This window comes from Larimichthys crocea, chromosome XXII (assembly GCF_000972845.2).
Source record: "Larimichthys crocea isolate SSNF chromosome XXII, L_crocea_2.0, whole genome shotgun sequence".
NCBI classification, from domain to species: domain Eukaryota; kingdom Metazoa; phylum Chordata; class Actinopteri; family Sciaenidae; genus Larimichthys; species Larimichthys crocea.
In genome coordinates, this window is record NC_040032.1 from 1,711,420 (window position 1) to 1,737,543 (window position 26,124).

At 42.7% G+C, this 26,124-nt stretch overlaps 4 protein-coding genes across 7 annotated transcripts; 2 read left to right on the plus strand and 2 right to left on the minus strand.

Moving 5' to 3' along the window:
* The first annotated feature begins 378 nt into the window (after positions 1 to 378).
* layna (layilin a) lies at positions 379 to 9,069 on the plus strand. 3 transcript variants are annotated; one of them, XM_019253200.2, is made up of 9 exons: positions 379 to 1,061; positions 1,724 to 1,945; positions 2,074 to 2,094; positions 3,149 to 3,446; positions 5,522 to 5,679; positions 5,768 to 5,812; positions 5,927 to 5,986; positions 6,096 to 6,192; positions 6,921 to 9,069. In XM_019253200.2, the coding sequence occupies exons 2-9, from the start codon at positions 1,870 to 1,872 to the stop codon at positions 7,615 to 7,617; spliced, it is 1,452 nt and encodes a 483-aa protein (XP_019108745.1). In that variant the 5' UTR covers positions 379 to 1,061; positions 1,724 to 1,869; the 3' UTR covers positions 7,618 to 9,069. The 3 variants fall into 3 exon arrangements, with proteins under 3 accessions (XP_019108745.1, XP_010742878.1, XP_027129496.1); XM_010744576.3 differs by having other exon boundaries at positions 379 to 1,945; XM_027273695.1 differs by lacking the exon at positions 2,074 to 2,094 and having other exon boundaries at positions 379 to 1,945.
* A 63-nt stretch (positions 9,070 to 9,132) lies between these two features.
* alg9 (ALG9 alpha-1,2-mannosyltransferase) lies at positions 9,133 to 16,472 on the minus strand. Its single transcript, XM_010744575.3, has 15 exons — positions 16,226 to 16,472; positions 13,798 to 13,933; positions 13,562 to 13,696; positions 13,323 to 13,393; positions 13,141 to 13,229; positions 12,672 to 12,807; positions 12,500 to 12,587; positions 12,298 to 12,403; positions 11,340 to 11,462; positions 10,883 to 11,037; positions 10,633 to 10,762; positions 10,397 to 10,544; positions 10,165 to 10,294; positions 9,948 to 10,078; positions 9,133 to 9,854 (listed from the first exon to the last, which is right to left on the minus strand). The coding sequence occupies exons 1-15, from the start codon at positions 16,363 to 16,365 to the stop codon at positions 9,731 to 9,733; spliced, it is 1,842 nt and encodes a 613-aa protein (XP_010742877.1). The 5' UTR covers positions 16,366 to 16,472; the 3' UTR covers positions 9,133 to 9,730.
* Positions 16,473 to 17,081: 609 nt separating this feature from the next.
* On the minus strand, positions 17,082 to 20,806 carry fdxacb1 (ferredoxin-fold anticodon binding domain containing 1). 2 transcript variants are annotated; one of them, XM_019253109.2, is made up of 6 exons: positions 20,722 to 20,806; positions 20,198 to 20,386; positions 19,193 to 19,349; positions 18,863 to 19,066; positions 18,605 to 18,763; positions 17,082 to 18,531 (listed from the first exon to the last, which is right to left on the minus strand). In XM_019253109.2, the coding sequence occupies exons 2-6, from the start codon at positions 20,373 to 20,375 to the stop codon at positions 17,283 to 17,285; spliced, it is 1,947 nt and encodes a 648-aa protein (XP_019108654.2). In that variant the 5' UTR covers positions 20,376 to 20,386; positions 20,722 to 20,806; the 3' UTR covers positions 17,082 to 17,282. The 2 variants fall into 2 exon arrangements, with proteins under 2 accessions (XP_019108654.2, XP_027129687.1); XM_027273886.1 differs by having other exon boundaries at positions 20,198 to 20,758.
* A 545-nt stretch (positions 20,807 to 21,351) lies between these two features.
* si:dkey-71l1.1 (mitochondrial import receptor subunit TOM40B) lies at positions 21,352 to 26,084 on the plus strand. Its single transcript, XM_010744572.3, has 10 exons — positions 21,352 to 21,733; positions 22,196 to 22,395; positions 22,488 to 22,555; positions 23,585 to 23,677; positions 23,774 to 23,875; positions 23,984 to 24,089; positions 24,243 to 24,365; positions 24,467 to 24,543; positions 24,637 to 24,739; positions 24,826 to 26,084. The coding sequence occupies exons 2-10, from the start codon at positions 22,212 to 22,214 to the stop codon at positions 24,963 to 24,965; spliced, it is 996 nt and encodes a 331-aa protein (XP_010742874.1). The 5' UTR covers positions 21,352 to 21,733; positions 22,196 to 22,211; the 3' UTR covers positions 24,966 to 26,084.
* The last annotated feature ends 40 nt before the right edge of the window (positions 26,085 to 26,124 follow it).

A 26,124-nucleotide genomic window follows, 5' to 3' on the forward strand; every position in this document is an offset into this window, starting at 1 on the left:
CATTTTAGAAATTACTACCATTAAGAAGTGCATACATACACTTTTCCCCCATTTGTGCTCAGAAAAGCGGGTCATGCTCACATGCATCCATGGCTTCTGCTGATGCAGATGCTTTAATATGAAATTTTATTGGTCCCATTACACCGATGGAAGCTCCCTTGATATTAATCTCAAAATGTCAAATATTCATTTGAATGATTTGACGTGATGTGAGCTGAGTCACTGAAATGAATTACAGACTGTCAATAAAGTCTATTTTTGTCTGTATTCATTCTTACTTATGACTTCAAAGCATTAGCACTTATTTTATCAGATTTTTTTGTGTGTGTGTGTGCAATTCAGTTATACATGTGTATTTATTGTAGTTACATTACTTATGATTAAAAAGCAAGCTGACAACTTTGCTAACCATCAAGCAAGTGCAACAACACAAGACGTAGCAGCTGCTGCTGAACACGCTCACATTATGTTTAGGAGAAGACTGGAACTAGAGGCAAACAGCTAGCCTGGCTCACTGAGGTCATTAGTCTATTGTATATCTGTCACGACTTTGGTGTTTTTAAAGTGCTATACAAAAAAAACACCCAAAAACAAAAAAACTTAATACAAACAAATACAAAAAAACATAGCTTAGACAAATTAGCATTATATCTTGTTGTTTAATCAGTGATATAACATGTTCATTGTGACCTTATTTCTGTTTTGTTTTCATTTTAGACCCATACATGTTTAAAGACCTTTAAACTTATCGTTTTCATTTATGAGCCTCGTACTCTGACTGATGAACACACATGAACACATTTTTTGTCAATTCTTCAGCGAAGCGGTTATTAAGTGGGCAGGGCTCCATTGGAAAAAATGTGAAGTCATGGGGTTGTTTACTTGTGTTGTCAGGGCACTTTCAATCAAGTCAAACCCAACCACACATCCTCAGTGAGAGAAATCTTCTTGAACACAGTAGATGGGTGTAGCAGTAGGGCCAAAGTCCTGATAGGTGAATGTGCTGTGATGTCGTCTGATGAAGGTGCTTCACTGCTGACTTCGCTCATATATATGTAAAGGTACTTAAATATAACTCTGTTTGTTGTTGATTGTATGTAATGTTAAATTAATGCAGACCTTTGTACTTTCTTTATGTAGGACTGGAGGACGGGCCCTTTATTTACGTCACTGTCAGTCAAATCAGATCAAACAAATGAGTTATTGGGTGATAAGGATATTTATTTCTGATCTTTAATATCAATAGTTAAGATATTATTATATAAAATATTTAAGATTTGAAACAAAGTTTTCCTGTTGGAGATGTCAGCCATGTTGCATTGTAACACAATAAGGGAAGAACGCTGCAATAAACCTTAATGGGGGAGAGAAATATTTCAAAATACCTCTGATTGAGTTACAGGAGATCATTTTCATGTAACACTTTTGTAATGATAATACCAGAGCTTAAGTAATAAAGAAAGGAGTGAAATCTGCCTCTTGTCAGCATTTACGATGAGAAGCACTTGCATGATTAGATGTCTTGCGATCGATGCAGCCTTTTCTCCCAATCATTAAGACTGCTCTTAACAGATTACAGCCCCCTCCCAAACACGCACAGTCTTTTCTCCTCCTCTTCCTGCTCCTCCTTCTGTCTCACACACGCTCTCATTCAGCAGATACAACAGGAGATTTGCCTCCGTGGCGCTTCTTTAGCTTTCTCTTTGAATTCCAACCTTTTTAGAGCATTTTCTTCCACCTGACGCCACAGCTCAGTCTGTCTGCTTTCACCTGAGCTCCACTGACGACCAGATGAGCAGACGAGCGGGATGGAAAAAAGCCTAAACTGAAATACAAAAGGTGGTGGTGAACTGACTATAACTGACAAAAATGGACCTACTCACAATCTTCTGTCACCTCCTGCTTTTGTGTTTTGATCCATCTGCAGCCACAAGTCTCATCACAGGTAAGATGCACACAACAATCACAATACAGCGTAAAGACATGAACTCTTGATTCAATTGAGTGTCTATCTTTGGTTTTCTCATGGCCTGCTGCATTCCTGACCCCATGCCGGATGTTTGGCTCTTGAAGCGGATATATTTGAAGCCAGAGGTAGGCTACACATTCCTCCTCTCAGTGCGTCATTATACAATCCATTCCACTTTTTCATATAGAGAACGCCCACATCACTGAAATTCCAGTCCATGTCCATGGCCCCTGCTCACTGCCGCTTGTGTGTTTACCTCTGAAGTACACAGAGCCGAACCTCACAGCGGCAAGAGCAGAGCGCGAACGCATGGGTGAAGGATGGACATTAGAGCCTTTTTCAAGAAAGTAAGCATTCATCACTGCTGGTAGTAACACTTAGCTAACAGCAGAAAAGTTCCATGTAATTAATAAACCAAAATGTTCCGTGTTTGAATCCCAGCTGGCCAGCTCGGAAAGTTCCTAGCTGCTGCTAGCTAGTTGAGATGACTTCTGTTAACCATTCCCGCTATTCGTTTCCTGACCGTGGTCGGGAAACACAGGGGAGATCCGTCTTCTCCAGGGCCGAAGTAGTTTCTCCGGGGCGAACTCCCAAGATTCGACTCCACACTAGTGATGCGCGGGCCGGCCCGAAACCGCGGGCACCCGCGGTCCGCCCGCGGGGAGGGACGGTGCGGGTACAGAATGTTCCACTTTATTGGCGGGGCGGGCTGGGCCGGGTCGAATAATGTATATTGGGATTTTTTTTCCATTTTCTTTAGCCATAGTTACTAGTTACTCCTCCAAAAAAGTACCTGCGTTAGTAACGTAATTACTCTGTTGTAGAAATAACTCGTTACTGGTAACAGACGTGGATAAACGTTTTCCCCCAGCAACAATCTGCACTTCACATATACATTCTTATCTTTCATCTCAGTATAGGTGAAGTATTGCTTGTATCGACAATTTGTGAAAGACATCTTATTTTCTGATCGCTCGGGACTTGCTATCTCGTCTCTACTGTGTGTGTGTGTGTGGGTGTATGGAGGCGTCATCGTCTTAGATTAATCAATTGATTGACAAAGCTTTAATTGGTGCTCTGAAAAAACTTTCGGTTCAATAACTTTTCTCCTCTATGGGCTAAGCCACCCCAGTTTCTTAAACCTAGTGACGTCCCTGGTAATCGGGTGTGTGGTTGCAGGTCAGCGTGTGTGCAAGGCGGGAAAAGGGAAGCCGTGTTACAAGCTGGCATACTTCTCCGAGCTCCGGAGGAGGCTGAACTTCGCAGAGGCGGAGCTCGCCTGCAGGCGGGACGGAGGGCATCTGCTTAGCGTGGAGTCGGAGTCTGAGCAGAAGATCATACAGCAGCTCATCACAGAGCTCCGCCCAACTGATGGAGACTTCTGGATCGGTCTTCGCCGTAACCATGGTGATGAGGACAGCAGTTCAGACTGCTCCCCACAGTACTACTGGCTGGACGGCAGCAAGTCCACATTTAGGTAGGTAGCAGGTATCTAGGGTCAAGGGGTCAAAAGTGAACCTTAGAGCAATAAAGTGAAATATCAGGTTCTTTTCCTCTGGTAAATTTTTTGATGAAGGATGTATGTTTTTGTATGCATTTATGGAAGCATATTGCTGCAATGCCAGACAAATAAAAACAGATTAGTATCATGTGAAAACGTGAAATGTTTCAGTTTTTAAGATATATTTTTTAGGCCTTTTCGAGCTTTTATCAGATAGAGACAGCTGAAGAATGACAGGAACGCGAGGAGAGAGATGGGGAACGACATGCAGCAAAGAGCCACAGGTCGGACTCGAACCCTGGGCTGCTGCGTAAGGAATAAGCCTACATGGGGAAGATGCTCTACCAACTGAGCCAACCAACACCCCAAATGTTTCACTTTTTAACATGACACTAATCTTTTTTTTTTCTGCCTTGGCAGCAATATGCTTCTGTACTGACTTACATCATAAGCATCTAAAAAGTTGTTTCAATCCAGATTCACAATATTGTCATTCAAAGTTGGGTAAACTTTCCTGAATTGGGCGTGGTTATGTTCAGACATTTCATGCGCGTCAGTTGTCGCACAAAACCAAAAACCTGTGCTCTCACTGCGTCTGCATCAAAGCAGCCATAGCCCAAAGAAGCCAACTTCATAATAATAATAATAATGAATAAACTCAGAAAGTGTCAAATGCGACAGAAACAAAATGAAACTCACCAAACGTCTTGTCTTGTCTTTCTGTTGTTCCAACAATCACCAGCTCTGGTTTGGTTTGATTAAAACGTTAATTCACAGAGTGAGATGTGGAAATATTCTGAAAAATGTTTTTGTCAAAGAAGTCTGGTCTGGTGGCTTTGAAGAGAGCGTAGATAACAGCTTCAGTACCCCGGCTGTCTGAGAGCAAAGAAAAGCAATGAAAATATTCTAAATATAAATACATTTCAACTGATGTTGATTATTTAGGTGGTTAAAATATGTTTTGCTGCTCCTCTTCTTCTCTCTTCTCCTCTTCTTAGTTTCGATGGAGCTGTCAATCAAAGCGTGATCTGCCACACCTACACAGTTTTCAGAAATGTATTTTCGCAGAGACTTTTGTGGATGCTCAATGAGATGCTCAGCTTTGACGTTGTTTTTACTGCAAGCTTGCCTCCAAGAAACAAAGACAACTTATAAAATGTTGACACATATAACTTGTTCATAAAATGATACGGCCATCTTGAATTTGATGTCAGCAAATTTGGTCTGACAACATGAAGCATCTGTTAAAGTTACGTTTTACACAGCGTGACAACTTTTTTGAAAATAGGGTTGTGTTTGAAGCCACGTTCACAGAGCCTTTAGAATTCAAATTTGAAATGAAAAATGTCTATAGCACAATTAATACTGATAGTGACTTTTTTTTTTCAAGTATGTAAACAAATATCGTTTCTTATTACTTATTTGGGGACGGCACAGTGGTGCAGTGGTTAGCCTCACAGCAAGAAAGGTTCCTGGTCCGACCTGGGGCCTTTCTGTGTGGAGTTTGCAGGTTCTCCTGTGTCTGCGTGGGTTCTCTCCGGGTACTCCGGCTTCCTCCCACAGTCAAAAGACATGCAGGTTAATTAGTGACTCCAAATTGCCTGTAGGTTTGAATGTGAATGTGAATGGTTGTTTGTCTCTATGTGCCCTGTGATGAACTGGGGACTTGTCCAGGGTGTACCCCGCCTCTCGCCCTAAGTCAGCTGGGACAGGCTCCAGCTCCACTGTGACCCTGGTGAGGATAAGCAGATTGATGATTTACTTGGTTGGCTAACATGTATACACAGATACAGACATAACTTCAATAAGAAAATATAGGTCAATATGCTAGAAATCTCTCTAATGTTGTCTAAGAAAATGTAATAGGAACTATATGATATATGCAAAATCTGACATTAATGCAGGCAGTACCAAGAAAGTACTGAGCCTTTTGGTGTCATCAGGACTGGATCTTTGTTTTTTTAATTATTATTTATTTTGTTTATTTAATAATTTTTTTAATGATTTTTTTGTTGTTGTGATTTTCGTACATGTGCTTTGTGTTCATTCAGGAACTGGCACTGGGATGAGCCATCGTGTGGCTATGAGGTGTGTGTGGTGATGTATCACCAACCATCTGCTCCTCCCGGTCTGGGAGGGCTCTACATGTTTCAGTGGAATGACGACAACTGTGAAACCAAGAACAACTTCATCTGCAAATACACTGCGGGTACTGCTGATACAGTATTTCAACATACTTTTAATTTGAATAGAAAATATTTGAACACATTGTTGACCGTTATTCATTTTCTCCACAGAGAAGACACCGGAGCCTTCCCCTTCTCCCAACTCCACTCAAACAAGTAAAATGTGCTTAGTATGATTGTTTCACAACACATGATTTTCAGACATTTCAGATACTTTTAAAGTGTGTGTGCTCAATAGACAGTCTGAACATCATGGTTGTTCCATTACAGATGTCTTCCCTTCATCTGTTGTGCCGTGGAATTCGGGCACCCACAAACCGGGGAGTACAGGTTGACTGACTCAGTACACACTCGCTACTCTGGTGCTGCCACATTCAAACACCAACCACGTGGCACTGACTAAATCTCTTTCTCTCTCTTGTCAACGTCTCTCTTTTAGCTCTGAACTTGGTTTACATCATCATTCCCACCATCCCTCTGATACTCCTGTTACTGACAGTGATTGGAGTCTGCTGCTTCAAACTGATCGTCAGACGGTGAGGATCCAAAACAAATTTTAAAAACGTTTAAGACGAACAAAGGTTTTAATTCACCTGAAGATTTCCAACAATCATCTGAAACATTCATTTCATTTTTGATCTACTGTAACACTAATATAACAGACCAAAACTAACACTGACTCTGTTTACACGCACAACATATTCCAGTCTTTGTCATTATTTCAAAAAAAGGCAATAACGAAGCCGTTTACATGGCTAATGACAATGACAACAGCAATGTTCCACTAATATTTACGTTTACATGCAGCCATGCTTACACTGATGAAGTTAATGATATACAGTACATCCTTTGGCTTATATAATAATCAAAGGATTATTATATCTTTTATAATGTTTAAAATCTTGGCTTTTCTTCTTCGCATGCATCTCTGTTTACAACACATGGAGCTGCTGATCATAAACAGGCAGGAGGTCATGTCACAAACTGTGGTAGTTAAAATGCATAATCTGGATACATTGTATATATCCCTTAATACAATGAACCTCATCAGGCTTTCACTACAGTAGTACTTTGATAGGATGGCTTCACAAATATATTTTCTCACACAAAAATTGTCAAATTAACACCATCATTTTCAATACAAATGAAGATATATTAATTTTAGGGAAACGGTTTCATGTGTCACCCCTTCCACACCTTGTCTGGTTCAGTCTGTTAATGTGTGAGGTAAAATGTCATGTATGCTGCTCTGTGTGTGAGACAGAAAGAGGAAACAGCAGAAATCAGAAGTGTGCCAGACAGACCTGGGCCTCGGTGCCAGCACAACTCCACCTGACGTCTACAACGTCATCCGCGCCCAGAAGGATGATGACCTGGTTTCGGCACGCCCACACACCAAAAACACCTCTTTTCTATGCTCCTCTCCTGACACACCCACAGGTGACTATGACAACCTGGGTGGTCGGGACACAGAGAGTGGCTTTGTGACGCTTGCCAGCACAGAGAGCTGCTTCCTCAACTTTGACCTCAATGACCTCAGCCTTGGGCGACGTAGCACCTTCTACGACGCCAGCTTGGGTCGCACAGGAAAGAAGGAGTTGAATGACAGTAGTCTGGGTTCCACTGGACACAGAGAGTTTTATGACAGGAGTCTAGGTCGCCGCACGACAAAGAGTGAGCATTACGGCAGTAGTGTGTATGGGGACCATGGATTGTATGATAGAGGAGGCAGTGACCTCTATGACCCCAAACTTAGGGCTGGAAGTCGCACAGTAAAGGCTGACCTCTATCAGACATACATCACCAATGGGAAGGAGGACACTTACCAAACCAGCCTCGGGACCTATGGAAACCGAAAATCCTACCAGGCAAATCTGGACTGCTACCGGAACGGCCTGACTCTTGATGGCAGAGGGAGATACTTCAATGAGCAAGAATGGATCAACAGAGAAAACTACTGATCCTTTAAACAGCTCATTTATTGTGTGTGTATATAGCAGTGTATGTGAGCGTTAGTGAGGATGAGAGAATGGCAAAAGACGTACGGTTGTAATAGTTTGTATGAGATTAAAATCAGGTGAGGACATGCTCAAGTTATATTTTTTCACCAGCCCCACAAGTCAGCCTGTAGCCTGGTGGTACATTAGGACCATGTGGCAAATTTGTGATAAATTCTGAGTCTATTTACCCAAATTACAAAGAAACATCGTCTCACTTCTATCTGATCTATTCTAATCATGTCTAGCCATGATGATAGTTTTGTGTGTCCCTGAGATTTCTGCCTCCAGCCCAGGTAAATGGAGATGAATGAAGTTTTGTTTGTGGCGCTCAAACATTGGAGAATTACATAAAAAAAATTCAGGCTACTCCACAGAACTACAGCTTTCATTGCAGCTACTTTCTTCTGAAGAGTGTGCAGCTTATTCTAGACACCGTTTTAATTTTCTGCATATTAAAGTCCATTCTTATAGTAATGTGATGGCATTATCTCTGAGACAAATATGGCAAAACTTGGGACACGTATCGAAACAATCTGCATGGTTTGCTGTAGTGGAGAGCTAAATTGTTGGAACTCTTTCAACACGAGTCTCTCTACCTGAGTCGTCAAGACTTTCTCTGGACCCCTCTATAGACCCCGATCACTTCAGCTGATGTTCTGCTTTAACTGGGAACAAACACTTTGAGATAAATTACCACAAACAAACGCACACACAGGAAACCTGGGGCTCCTTAGCGGCTAAAGTTAAAGCCAAACAACTTTTGTCGAGTAACAGCATGAAATGTGTCAGATCTGAGACTGTAGTGATGATGAGTGACACGGACAGTCAACGCGTGGGTCTGTGTGTGTGTGTGTGTGTGTGTGTGTGTAGCAGCCTGTTTGCATGGCCTTGTCATGCTGCCCTTGCTTGGTAGGACAACAATTCAGGTCTTGGACCTTCATGTTTGCTGTGCCTGAAAATATTGTTTAAATCATACCCAAGTTTACGTTATATAAATCAAACCGATTAAGACACATTACTGCTTGAGGGAGCCACGGCTGAATATTTTTATGTACTGCAAGTGTGTTTCGACGTGGCCTTAAATTGTAAGATGTCCAGATCTTGGATTAACTTTCACTGATTGATTGTTCCCTTATTTATTAATGGCTTTCTGTCAAGTAAATTAATGAGTACATTAAAGACGGCCAAAGACAATGCTAGCAAGTGGAAAGGTGGCTCATACAGTGAATTCAGCTTGAGCGCCTGCAGCCTGACCACAGCAGTGGCATGATTACTGAAGAGAATAAAATATAGCATCGTCATTATTGTTGTTTATTCAGAATGTATAATGCCTTGACATCTCTCCTGTAAGTGAGAGTGGTTTGTATGTTTGTTACATGAGGAATCTTCAAATAAAACGAGATTAAAAATGAATCTGTGTGCGTGTGTTTCAGTGATTTTAATGTCCCGATAAAAAACAACAACAAAAAAACAGGATGGTTGTCAATCATGTTTTTATTAACATTCCAAGTTAAATTAATAACGCACCCTTGCTTTCATTCATCTTCAGCACTCACACCTGACAGAGCACACAATGAGATACTGTTCAAGTGCGCACAAGCAAACACTACAAGATTTCTTAGATGAAAGATTCTCCCATCCAGGCCACATCAAGTGAAGTATGAAAAGAAAAACACTTTTATTGTGTGTGTGCAACAGCCTGTCCCGGGTTCAATACATGTGAAATCTTGTAGTGTGCACTCACTGTAAGACATTCATTTACACACACAAAAACTAACGATAAAATGTTGACAAACAGGTCCAGCTGATACCGACCACGCATTCCTGCATACCTACACATTTCCCTCTCCCACGCACACACAAACAAGCCCAAAAGCAGACATAATGTCCTTAAAGGGTGTGATATCTTCAATCATCTTCAAATGTTTCAGGAGACAAAGACTATAGAACACATGCATGCACATGTGTTCATCAATCACACACTCACACACACACGCCAGCTTTTTTTGAGGGGAAGTGACTGATTTCTGTCGTTGAAGATTTTGCACTTGGGGAGCACGTGGAGGTTCAAAGGTCAGCCGTGAGTCCGCTTACGAGGCTGCTTTTGCCGCCGTGGTTTCAAAATCACGTAACGCCTGTATGTGGTGTGGTGGTCTGATAGAAACGGGATGTAGAACACTCTGAAGAGAAGAGACGACCTGAGAAAGAAGAGTCGTGTTTTGTTTTTTTTTACTAACAATGAGGTTTTAGCAAGAGTACAAAGTACACACATTAAGCTTTTCTCATTTTACCTTGATGCTTGAAGGAAAGGCTTATAGGCGATGACGTTCCATTCCTCTTTGTTGCTTGCATAACGTGGCTCAAGCGGAGTCTCTTCTTCTGTGTCCAGGTCTACTAAGTAGTGGCACTGCCGTAAATCCACCTGTCAAAATTGTACAATAAAAAGGGTCATCGCTAGTACCACATAGTCAGTATGTCAAAAGATGAGCACGTATCTGAGTGACTCACATATCTGGTCGGCTCCTCCAGGTTCTGGTCGTTCATATGATCCGGAATGATCTGTGTAGCCAGAGGACCGGAGGCGTATGGCTGAGGCAGCTGTCCTTTAAACTCAGACTGAATGAAGTGCAGTTGCCAGCTGGAGATTAAGAAGATGATGACTCAATCACAGCCACACATGGATATAACAAAATACAATTTCCTTTTTTTACAGACCCATGGAGGAATCCTGGGTACTGACTTGTGCGGTAGGAGGAAGCTGCTTGGGAAGCGGTACCACTCTTTGCCAACACAAACGCTTACAGGTCTGCCTTCAGGGACGGAGTGAAGAGTCGGATCCTTGGCAATGCGATGGAACTCTGGGTACAGGTCGAGAGGGGCATGGTAGCCTGTAGACAGAGAAAAAAAATGATGATTTCATGCATCTTAAACTGTTGCTTTTGTTGTTGTATAGTGTCTGTGGGTACACACACACACCTCTGAAGAGAGCAACAGAGCGAGACAGTGACAAAACTGTGAAGACCGCGACTGTGCTCAGAGCCAGCCAGTTGGAGGAGACGGTGTAGTGCTCCAGTCGGTACCGCTGGAACAGGAAGTGGTAGCATTTCTGCAGAAGATGAAATGAATCAGTAAAAGCTCACTTTATATGCACATTTATGACTAAAAGGGGTCAAATATAACTGAAGTCAACCAACACAGAGTACTGTAAAGCTGTAGAGAAGCAAACCTGTAGAGAGGAGAGGGCTACTGCTCCGCTGAGGCAGATGAGAGGGTAGATGGGAAAGAGAAAACGCTCTTCTTTATGAGGTCTGGTGAAGAAAACCAACATCCACAGATACATGGGAGACAGAGTCAGCCAGTATGGACGGCCCAGGTTCTGCACTGCAGAAAACACACATGCGCACGTCAAATCACCTTTTTGTTTCTGCAACAACCTTATGATGTCACATACCATACATATAGACATGGGATATAAATAGTGGTCTGATAACATCAGAGCAACATTCAGTCTGTTTCCTGAAATGACTTGTTACACTGTGCTCATGAATGTAAACATGAGAGCACCAAGACAATGAGTTGAAAGCACCTGAGTGCGTCATCACTGACCCCCTTTCCATCCCCCGCAAAAAGAGCGCATGAAATAACAACATCTAGTCTTTGTTTTTAGTGCTCACAGTCCTCACCATTGAACCTGTGTAACAGTGTCTCCATGAGAGCAGTGAGTGGCAGAGAGAACAGTGCCAGAGCAAACACCAGGTTGAAGTTCAGGATCCCATTTGCAAAGTAGAAATGCCATGGCTCTGTACCTGAAAATCAAACAAAACAAAACATGCTAAATATTACAGCTGGCGCGCAGAGTTTCACAGTAACAACATCATGACTGTATATGTATTTTAAAAAAAGTTGATCCACCAAGGGGATGGTCAAAGAATTTGTTGTATAACACTGAATGAACTGATAAAACACTGAATATTGATGGTGGAAACTCAAGTCCAAAGGTCCTGTAAATATTGTGTTATTGTCTGTGGATTAAGGCTGCCTGATCACTGCCAACTTAAGTCAGAGCGATATAACCTCTTGGCACACTTTCAAAGGGTTTCATATGGTCAGTGCTAATGACAGTATGCCCTCTAGAGTCCAATAAAAAGAGCGCAGCTTTAAATTGTTCATGTTTCTCCATGAGCCAGTGACAAATACCCCAAATGTGCTAAATCACTGCCGGTGTTGTACACCTTAACTGTCTCAATAGTGTCCATCTACTGATGGAACGTTTGCTAACATCAGCTCGAGGGAGTTAATGTTAGTGTATGGCTTTGTTAGGGGACCAGACAGAAGTGCCTAAATATGAGCGGGTTGGTCACAGCTGCCCGAGCGATCCTCAGATTATGAAAGAGTACAGTCGCTCCGGATGTTAAAAAGTAGGTAGAATTTCAGAAAGTCAGAAATTGCATCATATAAACACACGTTGGCTAGAATTAACATTGAAGGAGAAAATCTTAGGAGGGCAACGGATCATTTTGCATCGCCGTATGTTGGGTATACTGTGTTTATTTTCAAGTTCAAATGTATATTTATGCATGTATAAATGAATAAAAACTTTTGTCGACATGATATAACATGAAGTGTGCTTGTGTATATTACCATACAGGTCGGGCCCATGAGGTGTGAAGACGTTATACAGAAGAATATTGAGTGGAGCAATGACCAGTTTGCCATAAAAGAAAGAGTCCACTGCCACTAGTGGTACCTGAAAGACACGCAGAGGGGAAAGTGAATGCACCCAATACAACATAAACATACATTTTGCATATTTTCCACTATAATGTCTATCATACATCCTCACCAGCAGCAGAAGCAGAGCAACAGCTGACCAGGTGATAAATGTTTTCCACTGTCTCTTTAACACCAGCAGGTCGAAGGCAATTGGAACCCTGCAGAAATAAACCCAAGCAGTATTGAGAGGGATACATTTTGACAAGTTTGTCAGACAAAAGACAAAAGATTTACAGTCCTACCCAATCAGAGCAGAGAATGGCCATCCAACGACGGCACCAGCAGCCACACCCATAATGGCTAATGGTGGCGAGTCCTGAAACCAGCCCGTCATGGCAACCAGCGTTGTGTACATGCAGAAAGACGAAGGCAGGAACGCTGTGGGGAAAGAACAAAAAAAAAAAAAAAGGTTGGAGGAGGATGAATGACCAAAAAATGATGAGCAAACAAGAACCAGTCTCATTCATCTAAACCGGGAAATAAAGAGAACACGCAGAGCAGATATCTGAAATGTTCCTTCTAAAATGGATACTGCACACTGTATCTTTGATCAGTGTGCTGATTTAGCAATAGAAGCTCTGCAATAAATTATTCAAGAGGAGCTGCATGGAGGCAGTTAGAAAGGCGGACAGTCAATTACCGAAGACAGTACATAATAAAAATGGACAGAACTGTGAAGAAATGACAAGAGACGGAATAAACGTGACCAACCTGCAGACGAGCAGAACATTCCTGTGCTCAGGACGAGGAATGCCAACATCAGACGGCCCACATGCAGACCAAACTTCTTACAAACTGCCCTAGGTCACAAGCACAAACAAACCAACGGTATATAGATGTCTACATAATCAGCACAAAATGTGTAACCCAAAGCTCTACGTGTGTAAACTCACTTGTAGAAATACAGTTCGCAGACACAGCAGGAAAACGCCAAGAGACATCGTACAAAGTAGAACACCAACACCTGCAACACAATCAGAACACACAATTCACAATTCAGTCTGAAACTTCTGCAAACATTCATTACATTACATTTTCATACTATACAACAGGACAAATAAAATAACCTATGATTATGTTATAGGCGAGCTAATGTAGGAGAATATTTTACAGTTTTGTTCAAGTTCGTTACCTTTTTTGTCTGTAGAACGTGGGCATGCAAACAAGCAGGAAGAGCGTGTAGCCATAAGTAAGCATACGACCTGATGGCGTACAATGGAGAATATTCCCACGTTTGCATCCCCGTGCCGTACAGCAGGTAGTGCATCTGTCAAAACAGTCATCACAGCAATTACGAACATGAAGAGTTAAAAGAAAAGAAGTGTTTCTTCCACTCCGGGGTTTCTGACAGCAGTGAGTAGTACTCACAGGCTCCCAGTAGTTGAAGGTTTCATCGCAGTCCGAGATGTTGCTGAGCAAAGCCGCGCAGAAACGTGCAGAGAGCAGGCATTTAAATGCAGTCGAACCTTCTGGAGCCCATACCTGTCCTCCACGACTTATTGACCTATTAAAAAAAAAAGAAAGAAATATCAGACTGATGCAGAAATACCTTACAAGATCTATCTATCTAGCCAACAGAAGCAGACAACCTAACGGTCTTTTAACTGATGCTGGTTATCGTGGCTTCAGACTGCTTAGCTTCAAAGGTTGCTCTCTCCAACTGTAAAGTCCTGTCTTACAAATAGTGTCACATTTGATCAGTCTATGAACTTGGATCAACATTCCAGATGTTTCATGATTCTTCCACTTAAGAAACCAGAGCTACAGATAGTTATTCACACTTTTGTCGTTGAGAATTCATCAGTGGTCAGCTCAGTCAGTGGATAGTAAATGCACAGACTCCAAGGTGTCTTCTGCTGAAAGGTTTATTGAAGCTTGGCCAATGAGAATGAAAGATTGATGAATACACTTGTCATGACAGAATGTCACCTCAATTATAAAGAAGCTTTCCTCTCTGGCTCATCTGTATAATGTCATCACAGTGTCCATAAATGGTCATTAAATGTGAAATATGTTTCCCTTTAGTGGTCCGACATTCTTATCTGACTGTAGAAATTTCTATGTTATGCATACCTATCTGTTGTGTCAAGGGGGGAAGACAGTCTGACCTCAGTTACTACTACTTCTCTAACCACACAGAGCTGATCCGAATATGAAGGAGAGAAGTCCTCTAACGATCTAAGATCTAACACTATCCTTACCCTGCCCTGTGACCCTCATGTGTGTGTCCTGCTAGAAGAGAAAATTCCCTCACAGCTTTTATGATATCCAGCTAGATTAGTGTAATTCCCTTTTCAACTGGCCTCAGTAAGCCGCCTCTGCTCTGTCAAATGGTCCAGAACGCTGCTGCCACTCACATCACACCCATGTTGTGTGAAAGGTGTTACACTAAACCGACTTTATTATTGTTGTTGTTATTAATGTCAAGATGTGTTTGGTGGAACACACTTACTTTGAGTCAGAGAAAACACAATGCGAAGCGTGTCCGAGCGCTATCACTGACTGTATCAAAAGACAGAGTACAATGATGTGTTATGATATGCTACAGCTGCACAGCAGTCCTCCTCTACTCTTCCAGTTACAGTTTTCACATTTCGCTTTCTGTTTGTTGTCTGTTCTACTTTTTAAAATCAGCCCTGTCTCTCTGACACAATTATGATTACCGTAACAATCACTATCATCATAATTATTACTACAATAGAAGAACAGAATAGATACTTTTTTGATCTCTCTTGAGGGAAACGTCTTTTTTCCTCATATGTGGAGAGATGGTAGAGTGATTGACAGGCACACATAGCGGCACCCTGGGAGCAGTTATTAGGGGTTCGGTACCTTGCTCAAGGGCACTTCAGCAGTGTCCAGGTGGTGAACTGACACATCCCCAGCTACCAGTCCATGCTGGATACTCTCCGGTTCCCAAGCCAGATCCCTACAGACTGAGCTACTGCCATGCCTACTATTGGTCATAGTAGCATAATTCCATCACCTCAAGCTTTATCAATATTATTATTCATTATACATTTGCAGTGGGTTTTCACACTGGTCTTAAATGTTATCTGTTTACTGTGTGTAACAAAATAAACCTCCAAATCACTGAATCCTGCATAAATATCTACATCATGTGTGGTTGTAGTAATGTCTCTACAATGAGCTGCTGACATCATACAGCTGTATTACATAACCAGTGAGAAATACCTCTATGATCTATGAAAGTCTATGACAATAATCAGTGTTTCATGAGTGTTCAGAGTGGCAGTGTTTCCTCTGGCTCGCCCCCATCATCAGATTAGTTAGATTAGTCTTGTCAGCTGCAGCTTAGCATTGATCCGCACGTTACGTTGTTGTTATGACACGTCATCTCACAAACTGTCACACTGAATATTTCAGCCACGAATCAACAACAACAACAACAACAACACCAACAACACCACTCATCTGAAATAACCCTCCGTGTCCGTGCTGACCGTGAGCTGGTGTCACTTGTCATAAAGCTGGCAGTGTGTGAATGAATGAAGCTGACACACTGCGTTATGTATTAAAATGAAATAACATGCAACCAGTTATCGGAGCGGAAATGCAACCTAACAGTCCTTATACGTCAACCTGCTGCAAACCCACGCTCCCGTGGGCTCTTGCGTGGACGCTATCGGTCCGTGTTATCGTCTTGTTACGCTCAAACTTGCTTCACGTATCAAAGTAAGCTAAGCTAGCTTCCCGTGCTCCAGCTGTCAGTCAGACCGGGGGATGGAGCTCACAGCGCCGGGCTCTAACACCTCCTCTCCCGGCTCATACTCACTCTTGTCGGGTCTCTGTTGTTTTGCTGTCGTCGTTGCCTTTCTCCTCTTTCGGTGGCCGAGCTTCGGCCGGGACATTCACGTTGTTTGCATCTTGTCTACTTCCTCGCCTGGTTCGCTGCCGAAGCGCCTTGGCCGCCATGTTTTCCGACGCTGCTCCAGAGTCGCCGGGTTTCGTTCATTTCCGCCGCTGTCCGACCGATGACAGCCTCATCACAGCCCGTATGACCGTGTCTGAGCTGAGGCTGCATCTCAGCCTTATTTAACTTTGTTAGGGTTCCTGTTGTTATTATTCTTATAAATTTTATTATTTCTCAGTGAATGATGTGGTGTCACAATTTGTTATTTACTTCAGCTGTAATTACACCTGAACGAAATTAAAGTAGCAAACGTTGGACCGTGAACATTGCTGTGGATACATGAAGCAACTTTATAGTACTTTAAACCCAGATGAACACACACTTAGCTCAAGGTAAAGATAAATACAAAGCAGCAATCTCCAAGCTGATACCGAAGTGCCAAAAAACTGTAGTTCATTGAGGCTACAGAACATTTCCATAAGTCCCCATATTAAAATGTCCAACTTCTCAGCAGAAATAAACATGTTTACAGCCTGGTACAAAAAACAGTTTTGGTCTCTATAGCTAATTTCATTGTTCTTGACAACTGTACTGAGGCTGAATTTTTGTTTAACTCACAGATTCAAATGATATTAAGGCTTAAAGTTAAAGTAATTAATAGTTTGGTGCCATTACAGATGGCTTGTTTGAGCAACCAGGTGTTTTTAGGTCTGCAATCATCCACATCTTTGCCGAATTTATTTATACTCATTTCCAATAGACACAATTTTATGTTAAATAACAGGTTTATTGTTTGAAGATTAAAACACAGACACACAGAAAGCCAATTACATTTCAAAGACACACTACAGCAAGCAATGCCTCAACTACTGTAAACACACAGTTCAGGTACAGTTATGTAGATTATATACTTAGAATTTGCTTAGCAGTTTTGTAATTATAATGCCAGTCCCAGTCCATCCTGGATATTCAAGTGTAGCTACCTGATGGTGACTTCCAACCGAGAAGTAAGTAAGGACTCCAGGCATTGATGAAACTGGAGGGCTTGTGTGTGTGACAGAGCGCGTGTGTGTGAGCGGTAGGTGAGTCTGTAGCAGTAACTGGTCTGGCTCAGGTCAGGATGTGAGAACGTGTCAATGAGTTTAACTTGTTCCACTGTCCCGTGACTGGCCTCTCGGACCACGGCGTGGAACTTCCTCTCTTCCCAAGTCGGCCCTGTCCAGAAGCTGATGTCGAAGCTGATGTGCTCGGGGAACAGGGAGAATGGCTGGAAAGGTTTTCCTGGCAACGGGCGGAGTGCAAACTGTTTTAAAAATCGCGGGTCACGTGACCACAGGATCCGCCAGTCGGGGAGTGAGAACAGGAGCACGGCGAGGAGGTCCAGATTTAGGGAGACAGTGATGCTGATGTGGCTAATGTCACTACTGTTGCCTACAAACACCCTTCCAACCACACCCATTGGCTGCGCCATCAGACGCAGACCTCCCTGTTCAGTGACCAGGGAGACCCCGTAGGGAGTGAGCAGTGCTTCCAGCGATTGCCCAATCAATTTGATTGGCTTACATTCTGAAGGGAAAACACCTCTGAGCAGAAGCTCATGAAAGGAAGGCAGAGCCCAGAGACTGATGGGCACATTCCCGAACACTATGCCGCTAATGCCAAATAACAAGCTGGTCAAACTATTACTGCCCTCGCAGGACCCCTGAGCTATATGTCCTTCAACTTCAACACTGTGATTATTCCCCTCATTCTCCCCATGACTCACTGCATCATTAATCAACCCCTCTTTTTTAGTCAGAAGCTCTTCCATCTGAGCGATCAATGATGGACGCAGCACATAAAGACCACCTTCTCCTTCAGGATCAACATCAAGAGAGCATGCAGACCTTAGGCTTTCTGCTCCTTTGCTCCTCACTCTATCTGCTTTATCTGAGATAACGCATGTGGCTGACGGAGCGTCTCGTGTGTCTGTGCGTCCCCGACCATCCAGAAATGTCTCTTTGTCTGTAGAAGTAGGAGGGTCAAAGTTGAGGTCCTTCTGAAACGGGTGGATCCAGTACCAATGTGTACTGTCGACATCACAGCAACATGCCTGCAGCTGTTTAGCCGTGAGGAGGAAGGGAACGGTCTTTGTCATCATGGACACTGACCACTTTTCCTGCAGTCCTTTGAGAAGAAAATCTTGCACCAACCTTACAGGGTGGACAGAACCGGAGCCAAGAAATCCCCTGATGAAAGAGAGCAGACAGTAAGCGCACCATTATAATCACTGAAACAGCAGGGGTCTCACTATTACTGTACCTGAATATGTAATCACTGAGCTCGACTGGTATGTGGTACTGCACTTTCTCCCCTTCGACAGCCTCCTCTAGCTGAAGTATCTGAGCAGAGGTGTACGGAAGGCTGCGAGTGAACACGTGGACCAAAGCTTTCTCCACATGAAAGCCCTTATCCTGGCTCCTGTACAACAGCAACATTAGACAGCGCAGTATGCAAACACACACACACACACAGACATAAAAGCCTATTTCTATTTATACACTCACCTTTACTCCTTACCTGTATCCAGTGCACTTGTAGCTCTGGTATTTCTCACTTTCAAAAGGACGGACATCAGTAAGGATCAGGTGTGCTTCTGCTGCCATGGCAACCACCTGCCAGCTGTTGTGCCACTCTCGTTTCGGGTGGTCCGCCTGTGTCCCACCCTGCCCGTTGCACAAGGAAACGTGGACCTCCCCGTCCTCGGCCAACACCTGAACGCAACTGGAGGCGCAGACAGACAAACAAACACGAGTAGTTGACTCCATCTGCTCATGAGTACAGTTGAAAGCGCTGAAAGCGTTGAATAAAGCCGAGCTGTACTGCTGTGAATATGTAATGTGGTTCTACCTGAGGAAGAAGTTCCTGAGGAGTTCTCTGTTCTTTTTAACCCCGCTCTTTCTCCCACAGTGAGGGAAGTTAAACACCACGCGGTCAAACACGCGGCCCTGGAGAGAGGCATTTTCTCCCAGCTTCCTGCAGTCCACCTCGAAAAGCACCACTCCACCTGATTAAAACACATCCGGAAAAAGTGTACATGTTAAGTCCCACAGAATACATGCATGTAACCACACATTCTTTGTGGCAGTACAAATATACAGGAGAAAATATATTCTACATGTCTCTTTTTGTAAACCCTGTCAGTGGATCTGTCTCCTGTTTGTTAACGAGAACAGAAGCGTTTGATCCCGCCTCCTATTTAAACCATTTGGCTACTTGACTCTCCGAGCAACTTTATTTCTAAAAAGTGACACCCTCTTCGGGGGAAAAGATGAGAAATATTCTAATAATATTAAATCATACTATATCATATTGTAATTCATTCCCAGTCCATAGCTCTTTTTGCCAACAGTGCCGGGGTCTCATTCTCCTCTTGCACCACGTGCAGGCAGTCGCTAGGTGTGGTGTGTGGTGCAGATAGGAGGACACAGCTGGTGTAGTCAGTTTCTATGGTTACGTTGGTGCTCCCACTCTGAAACTTTCGTTTGTTTGAGCTTCTCTCTCCTGATCTCTGGATTAGGGTGTATAGCTTGTTAATAGGTATATAGAGTAATAAAACTAGTTGCCTAATAAAATCAGAATATTTCAACAAAAATCAGTCCAGACATTGTTCTTTGGTAAAATAACAATAACAGCACAGACTGATACTACTAGAAAAGGCATCAGTATAATTATTAGTATCTGTGTTTGAAGTCAGTGGGCAGCTGAGAGGCAGAGAGAAGTGAATTCAAATGTCAATGCAGCTCTCAAAACTGTGTTCAAAATGTACCAATTTCCATACAGGAATATCGCAGAATTGTGAGATGGTTTAGGCCCCTGCCCAGCACAGACATGATAGTCCTTCCAAAGCCGTACCTGAGTCCTTGATGGTCTGAATGTTACTGGCTGTGCCTTCGTTCCGCAGTGCCTCCTCCTGATGCTGCAGGCAGGTCGCTGTTACGCTGTTGTCCGTTTCAGAGTACAGCTGGCTCACAGAGGCGGAAAACGAGAAGTTCCCTTCTCCCACCAGCAGTATGGACCGTGAATGAGACATGACCGGTCCAGCTGGAGATGAGGCGGACACAGAAAAAGTCCTGAATGTGTTGCCTGCCTGTTTGTTCGCTGCCTGTTTGTTCGCTGTCTGTTTGTTCGCTGCCTGTTTCACCGCGCTTAACGCGAAAGGAAGACACGCGCGTGGGAGCGATAACGAGCACGGGTCTCTTTCCAGATCTAATATCAGCGTAGTAATTGCATATTTTAGGAAGTGACGTCCGTATCCCGTGTCTAAGGCTGTTTAGACTGAATAACCGGGAGGATACGGTCTGTAACGGAGAATAAAACCGTTGACCTTCCCGTGATACCCGGTGCCGCGCGCGTGAAGCCGGATAATATTTCCTCACCTGTGGCTGGCTGTTTGCGCTATAGTGATGTGTCGATCGTGAACGAGCCGGTTCAAAGAGCCGGCTCGTTCATGAGCCGTTGAGTGATAGTAGAAAAAGAAGCAGCATTTGGACACATTTTAAACATTTTGAAAACACAAAGGCAGACTGCAGAATTTTGCAAAGCCAAGCCGTCGCATGGAGCAGGGTCCACATGCAACCTTTACAGACACAAGAACTGTGCATCCAAAAGTCAATAGCTGTCCTTTTTTAAAATAGATTTATAGGTGTTTTTATCTGCTTTGTGTAGCAGAATGGTTCTACAAGCACGTTGGTGCATTCATTGAGCGGTTTCAGAGAGTCAGTAAACGCAATGAAAACAATTGGCTATATTGATATTAGAAAATGTCATTTTTACTTTTGAATACTTAAGTACAAAGGATGTATTGAGTATACACACGATATATGTGTACACATACAAATCACAAGTCAAATCAGCGCTAAATTTGGAAGTGGTAACATGGAGAGCCATTTTGGAGCCGAAAGAGTCGGCTTTTCTCGGTGAGCTGAGTCAAATGATCTGACTCCCTAAAAAGAACCGAACTTCCCATCACTATTGCGCTGAACGCTGTGTCGCAGATACAGTAGTCCGGCAAGAAACAAAATGTAACGAACAATACGCTGTTTACACTCAAAGCCCGCCAAACAACAAAACGGGTGTATGTTAAGTTGAAGTCACTTTGTTAAAAATGTATAGTTGTTATTTTAATAACATTACAGTTGAATTTTATACACGTAAATATAAAAGTGCAAGGTCAGACCACAGTCGTGGTTTTCAGGGGGGACGCATTTGCAGGGTGACGCATCACATCTGGAGGAGGGAGCTATTCGCAGCATCAGCTGAAGCCAGCATCAATGATCTTCATCTGTTCGTAGTTTACCTGTAAAACAAAAATCCACCTGACACCTTTTCTGATGAACCATTCTCAGTTCCGCTCGGGATTTTAAGGCGTGTTGACGACAGCAGCAGGAAGTAGGTAGCAGAAGAAGCGGAGCACGTACATGTGTGTGTGTGTGTTTATGCTGATGCTAAGGTCATGCGAGCTAACGGAGCTGCTGAAAACAACAGGCAGACTAACAGATCATCCTTTAATTAAAATGTCAAATCTAATAAAAACCAATTTAAAGAACCAGTGAAATCAAATGAAAACAATGAGTTTGTATTGTTGATTTTCTGCTGCACATCTTTGATGTCATTAACTTCTTCTGTAAGTCTCTGACTGCAGCTGTTTGTAAAATATATATATATATATATATATATATATATATATATATTCAGAGGAAATAGTGTAAACTGTATGTGAGCTCAGCTCTGCCTCTCTTCTCCCTTCACAGAGGACATGGTGTGGCTTTAAATAGTGCATGCACAGGCTGCAGGTGAGATAAACAAATGGGTCATTGCACTCATAGTCAATCTCTCCTTTGTGTCTCGTAGGAAGTGTTGCACCCACATGGGCAGTGTTCTGGCTTTGTCTTCCGGTCCGGGCCATCAGAACTGGCCTTTTTCCACGGACCCCTCTCCTTCTCGCTGGGACGCGCATCCTGCTCACTGGGACAGCCCTCCGCGCTGGGAGAGGAGAGATGGCCGCCTACCCAACCCAGGCAGCTTTCACTCTCTGCACAGGAGCTGCAAAGGTACGTCTGGTTTAAAAAAACAAAACAAAGCAAGAACTGTGGTGTGCACACGACGTGGTTAAAGACGTCTGTCTGTCTGTTCTCTCCCCCAGATGTGTTTCCTCAACAGATTGAGGGAGTCAAGATGATCCTCAATAAAACTCTGAGCAGTTTCTTCAAGGTGACTCTTCACCCACTTCATCTACATTCAAACAATTTGTTGCATAAAAGATAATAAGTATTGTTATGCATTTCTTTAATGATTGATTATTTTCAGAAATAAGTTAAATGCAAATAACTTTTTAGGGATTACAGAAAAAAAGATTTCCAGTAATTAGATTATTTAGGACAGATTCAGAAGATGTGTGCCAGAGAAGCAGAAAGCAGCCACAGACACAGTCTACATAAGGATATATTTATGAAGTTTTACTTCATAACGTTGACGGTGTAGAACCTGTGTGTACATTTTTCAAGGCCACTTCCTGCTGGTCCTCTGATATGTCCAATTCTAAATCATTCTTCCCAAGCACATTTTAAAACAACCAGGAAAGTGTTCTGCAAACTAAATAAATAATCATATAGATAGGATATATTGCTTTAGCTAAGAGATTGCACAGCTGTTGAAAGGATTTCTATAAATGTAAAGATCTTTCATAGATGTAATACCACTATGCTTCCACAACTCAAATATAGTGTCAATAATAGAGGAAGAAAAAAAAAACATCCAAACTGTCGCCTTATTTTGGAGATTGTGTAATAATCAGGTTATCCTCTGTGTACTTTAAGGGCAGATGCACCTGCTGGGTTTAAGACTTAAGACAAATATTTTTTGTTTTTTTTCCAAGTAAAATTGTTATCTAGGTTTGTAAGGAATGTTTTCATCATCAGATCATCATCATATTTGCCTGTTCACATGGTATCATATCATATCGTATTGTATCGCATTGTATCGTATCATATTGTATTGTCTTATCTAGTTACATCACGTTATGCCAATTTAAGTTGTTTGTTATTCCTTTGTTAATAAATACTATAAATCTCTGATATGACTGGATTTTTTCATTAGATTTGAATGCATCGCAGTACGAGCCTGTTTAGCCCTTTTTTTCTTTTTAATGGATAGTGGTCACTACAGATGGGGATACACTGAAATAAACAGTGGAACAGTAATGCAGTATTTTTAATATCATGTGTATGTGTTTGCATCCAGGTCAGTCATGCTCTCCATCTCAGTGCGGTCAGTCCTTCATACTATCGATTCCACGTGGAGCATCTGCAGTCCGACGATTACAGCAAAGACAAGGTCGAGCACGAGTCATTACATAACAAACACGTTGGCACTCCTGTATGGTTAATGTGAGTTGACAGGTTGTATCTTGATCCTTCCTCACGTTTTTAGGATGCCCCAGCACTGATCGGTGAGATGGACTCTTCAGGCAGCCTGAACGCTCACGCTCTGCTGCATCTCACCGAGCGCGTACGAGCCAGAACGGTGTTCCAGGTGAAATCCTAACGTCTGTTTGTCTGCCACTGTCACTGTACTGGTCACACAAAACGAATGCTGTTTGGTGCAAACAGCTTAAAGTTTGAATTGTTGATTGTGTTTTAGACCCAGCAGTCCCAGTTTGTAACGTGGCAGTTTGAAACTGAGTACAGAGGGAATGACTTCACCGCTGCAGTGACAGTAGCCAACCCCGATATCCTCAGAGAGTCAGGTGAGACATGACAGGTGGAACAGTAAGAGCCTTGCCTAAGGCCAGTCACCAGTAGTTCAGATAAAGATGAATAAATACTATTGACTTGTCACATGTTTTTTTAATTTTTTTAATCTAATCTGTCATGTATCTGTGTGTGTTTCTCTTGTACAGTTATCATTGTGGCACACTTTCTGCAGACAGTGTCCTCTGGGCTGGTGTTAGGAGGGGAGCTGGTCTACCATCGGGGCCGAGCGGAGGAAGGAGGAATTCTTACTTTGGCTGGACAGTACTCGAGTGAGATATATGTGAATCTGCTTTGAACATTAGTCCTTCCTGATCTGTTTTTATTTGGTTTAGCAGCAGTCTTTTTTTTTTTTTTGTCTCTCTCCATGCAGGACCGAACTGGGTAGCGACACTGAATGCTGGGAAAGGAGGTGCCCATGCCAGCTACTATCACAGAGCCAACAAGCAGGTACAGCAAATACCACCATGCTGTGCAAAAACTATTTTACTATGTCTATTTTACGTGAGACGTGTACTGAAAATCTGTGTTTATGTTCACCAGATCCAAGTTGGCGTGGAGTTTGAAGCCAGTACCAGGACACAGGAGACCACAACCTCATTTGGGTACCAGATGGAACTCCCAGAAGCCAACATGGTCTTTCGAGGTAAATCTCTTTCCGTGACTTGCTCAGTGAAAACTATTAAGAACATGTACAGTATTTGAGAGATTTTTTTTTGTGTGTGTATCCAGGTATGATAAACAGTCGCTGCATTATAGGAGGTGTGTTGGAGAAGCGTCTGACTCCGCTCCCTGCCACTTTGATCATGGGTGCCTTTGTAAATCACAGAGGTGACAAGCTGCAGGTGGGCCTAGGCGTAAACGTGGGCTAATCCTCCGTTTACCTCTCCTGGAATTACAATTTTCTGTCAGGACATCCATCCACAGACCTGTTTCAGAGGCGTCATAATGACCTGATCTCCCAAGGTTTACCAGCCTCATTAAGACACTTCCAACAAACCACCTGAGTACTGTGGATTGTTTGGGTGATCCCGTAATGTCCGTAAATCGATTCATCTCATCTTGCAACCTACCTCTCAAAACTGAGGTGATGTTTTTTGCCTGTGCGGTAATAGGATTAAAGAGGAGCGTTTTGAGGGGCTCAACAGCTGAGAAGGTGTCACTGTCCCCCTGGAACCAGACAGCACATCAGAGACTGAAAACTGAAAAATAAATAAAAGTTTTATATTGTTAGGTAGTCATAGAGAAACTTAATGTTTTAGCCAATTAACTATAATTCTTGTATACCTGACCTTTCTGCTGACCATTTTCTATAACACGCCGTGGTAAAAACAGGAAACCTGATTGGGTTACATGATGTAAATGACCAAATTCACATTAGTCTTTGTGGGTTTTATTTAGCACAGCTCACCAATGCATCTGTCTCCTAAAACTTGCAGTTGGGGGTTTCAGATTGCCCGAGTGCACCAACATGAATGAGATTTGCTGCCCTCAGCAGCTAAGAGAGAAAAAAATGATTAAATGTCCACTTATCTCAAGCCAGTTTCTGTGAGAGAATCAAAATGGTCGGCAGAAACCTAAAATGGGTGAAACCATGCTTAAACACCTGTGTGTATGATCCTTCAAAAGTGTGTGTATGAGTAAGTGATTGTGTGTTTTTCCCCAGCATAAACAAGTGTGTGAGATTCCACACATGAGCAAACAGCCTGTTGACTTTAAGAGAAGAGGCTTTGCTCCATATAAACTAACCTCCAGCTGAGGGATGCGAGAGCGGCTGTATACTGACTCCACTGAGCCAGGACTGTACTGTATGTATATAGATGGAAACACTGACCTGTATGCAACCTGCACTACTCACGCTGCGCTGGGTATTTCCAGTCCTAACACATGAAATGTTGCATATATATATATTATTTATACATAATTAATATATGAATTGGAAAGGAATGACTTTTTGGACTTAATTTATTAAAGATATTATTTCTATCAGAGCTAGTGTTTTGTTTTATTCTTAAGACAGAGCACTGTGGA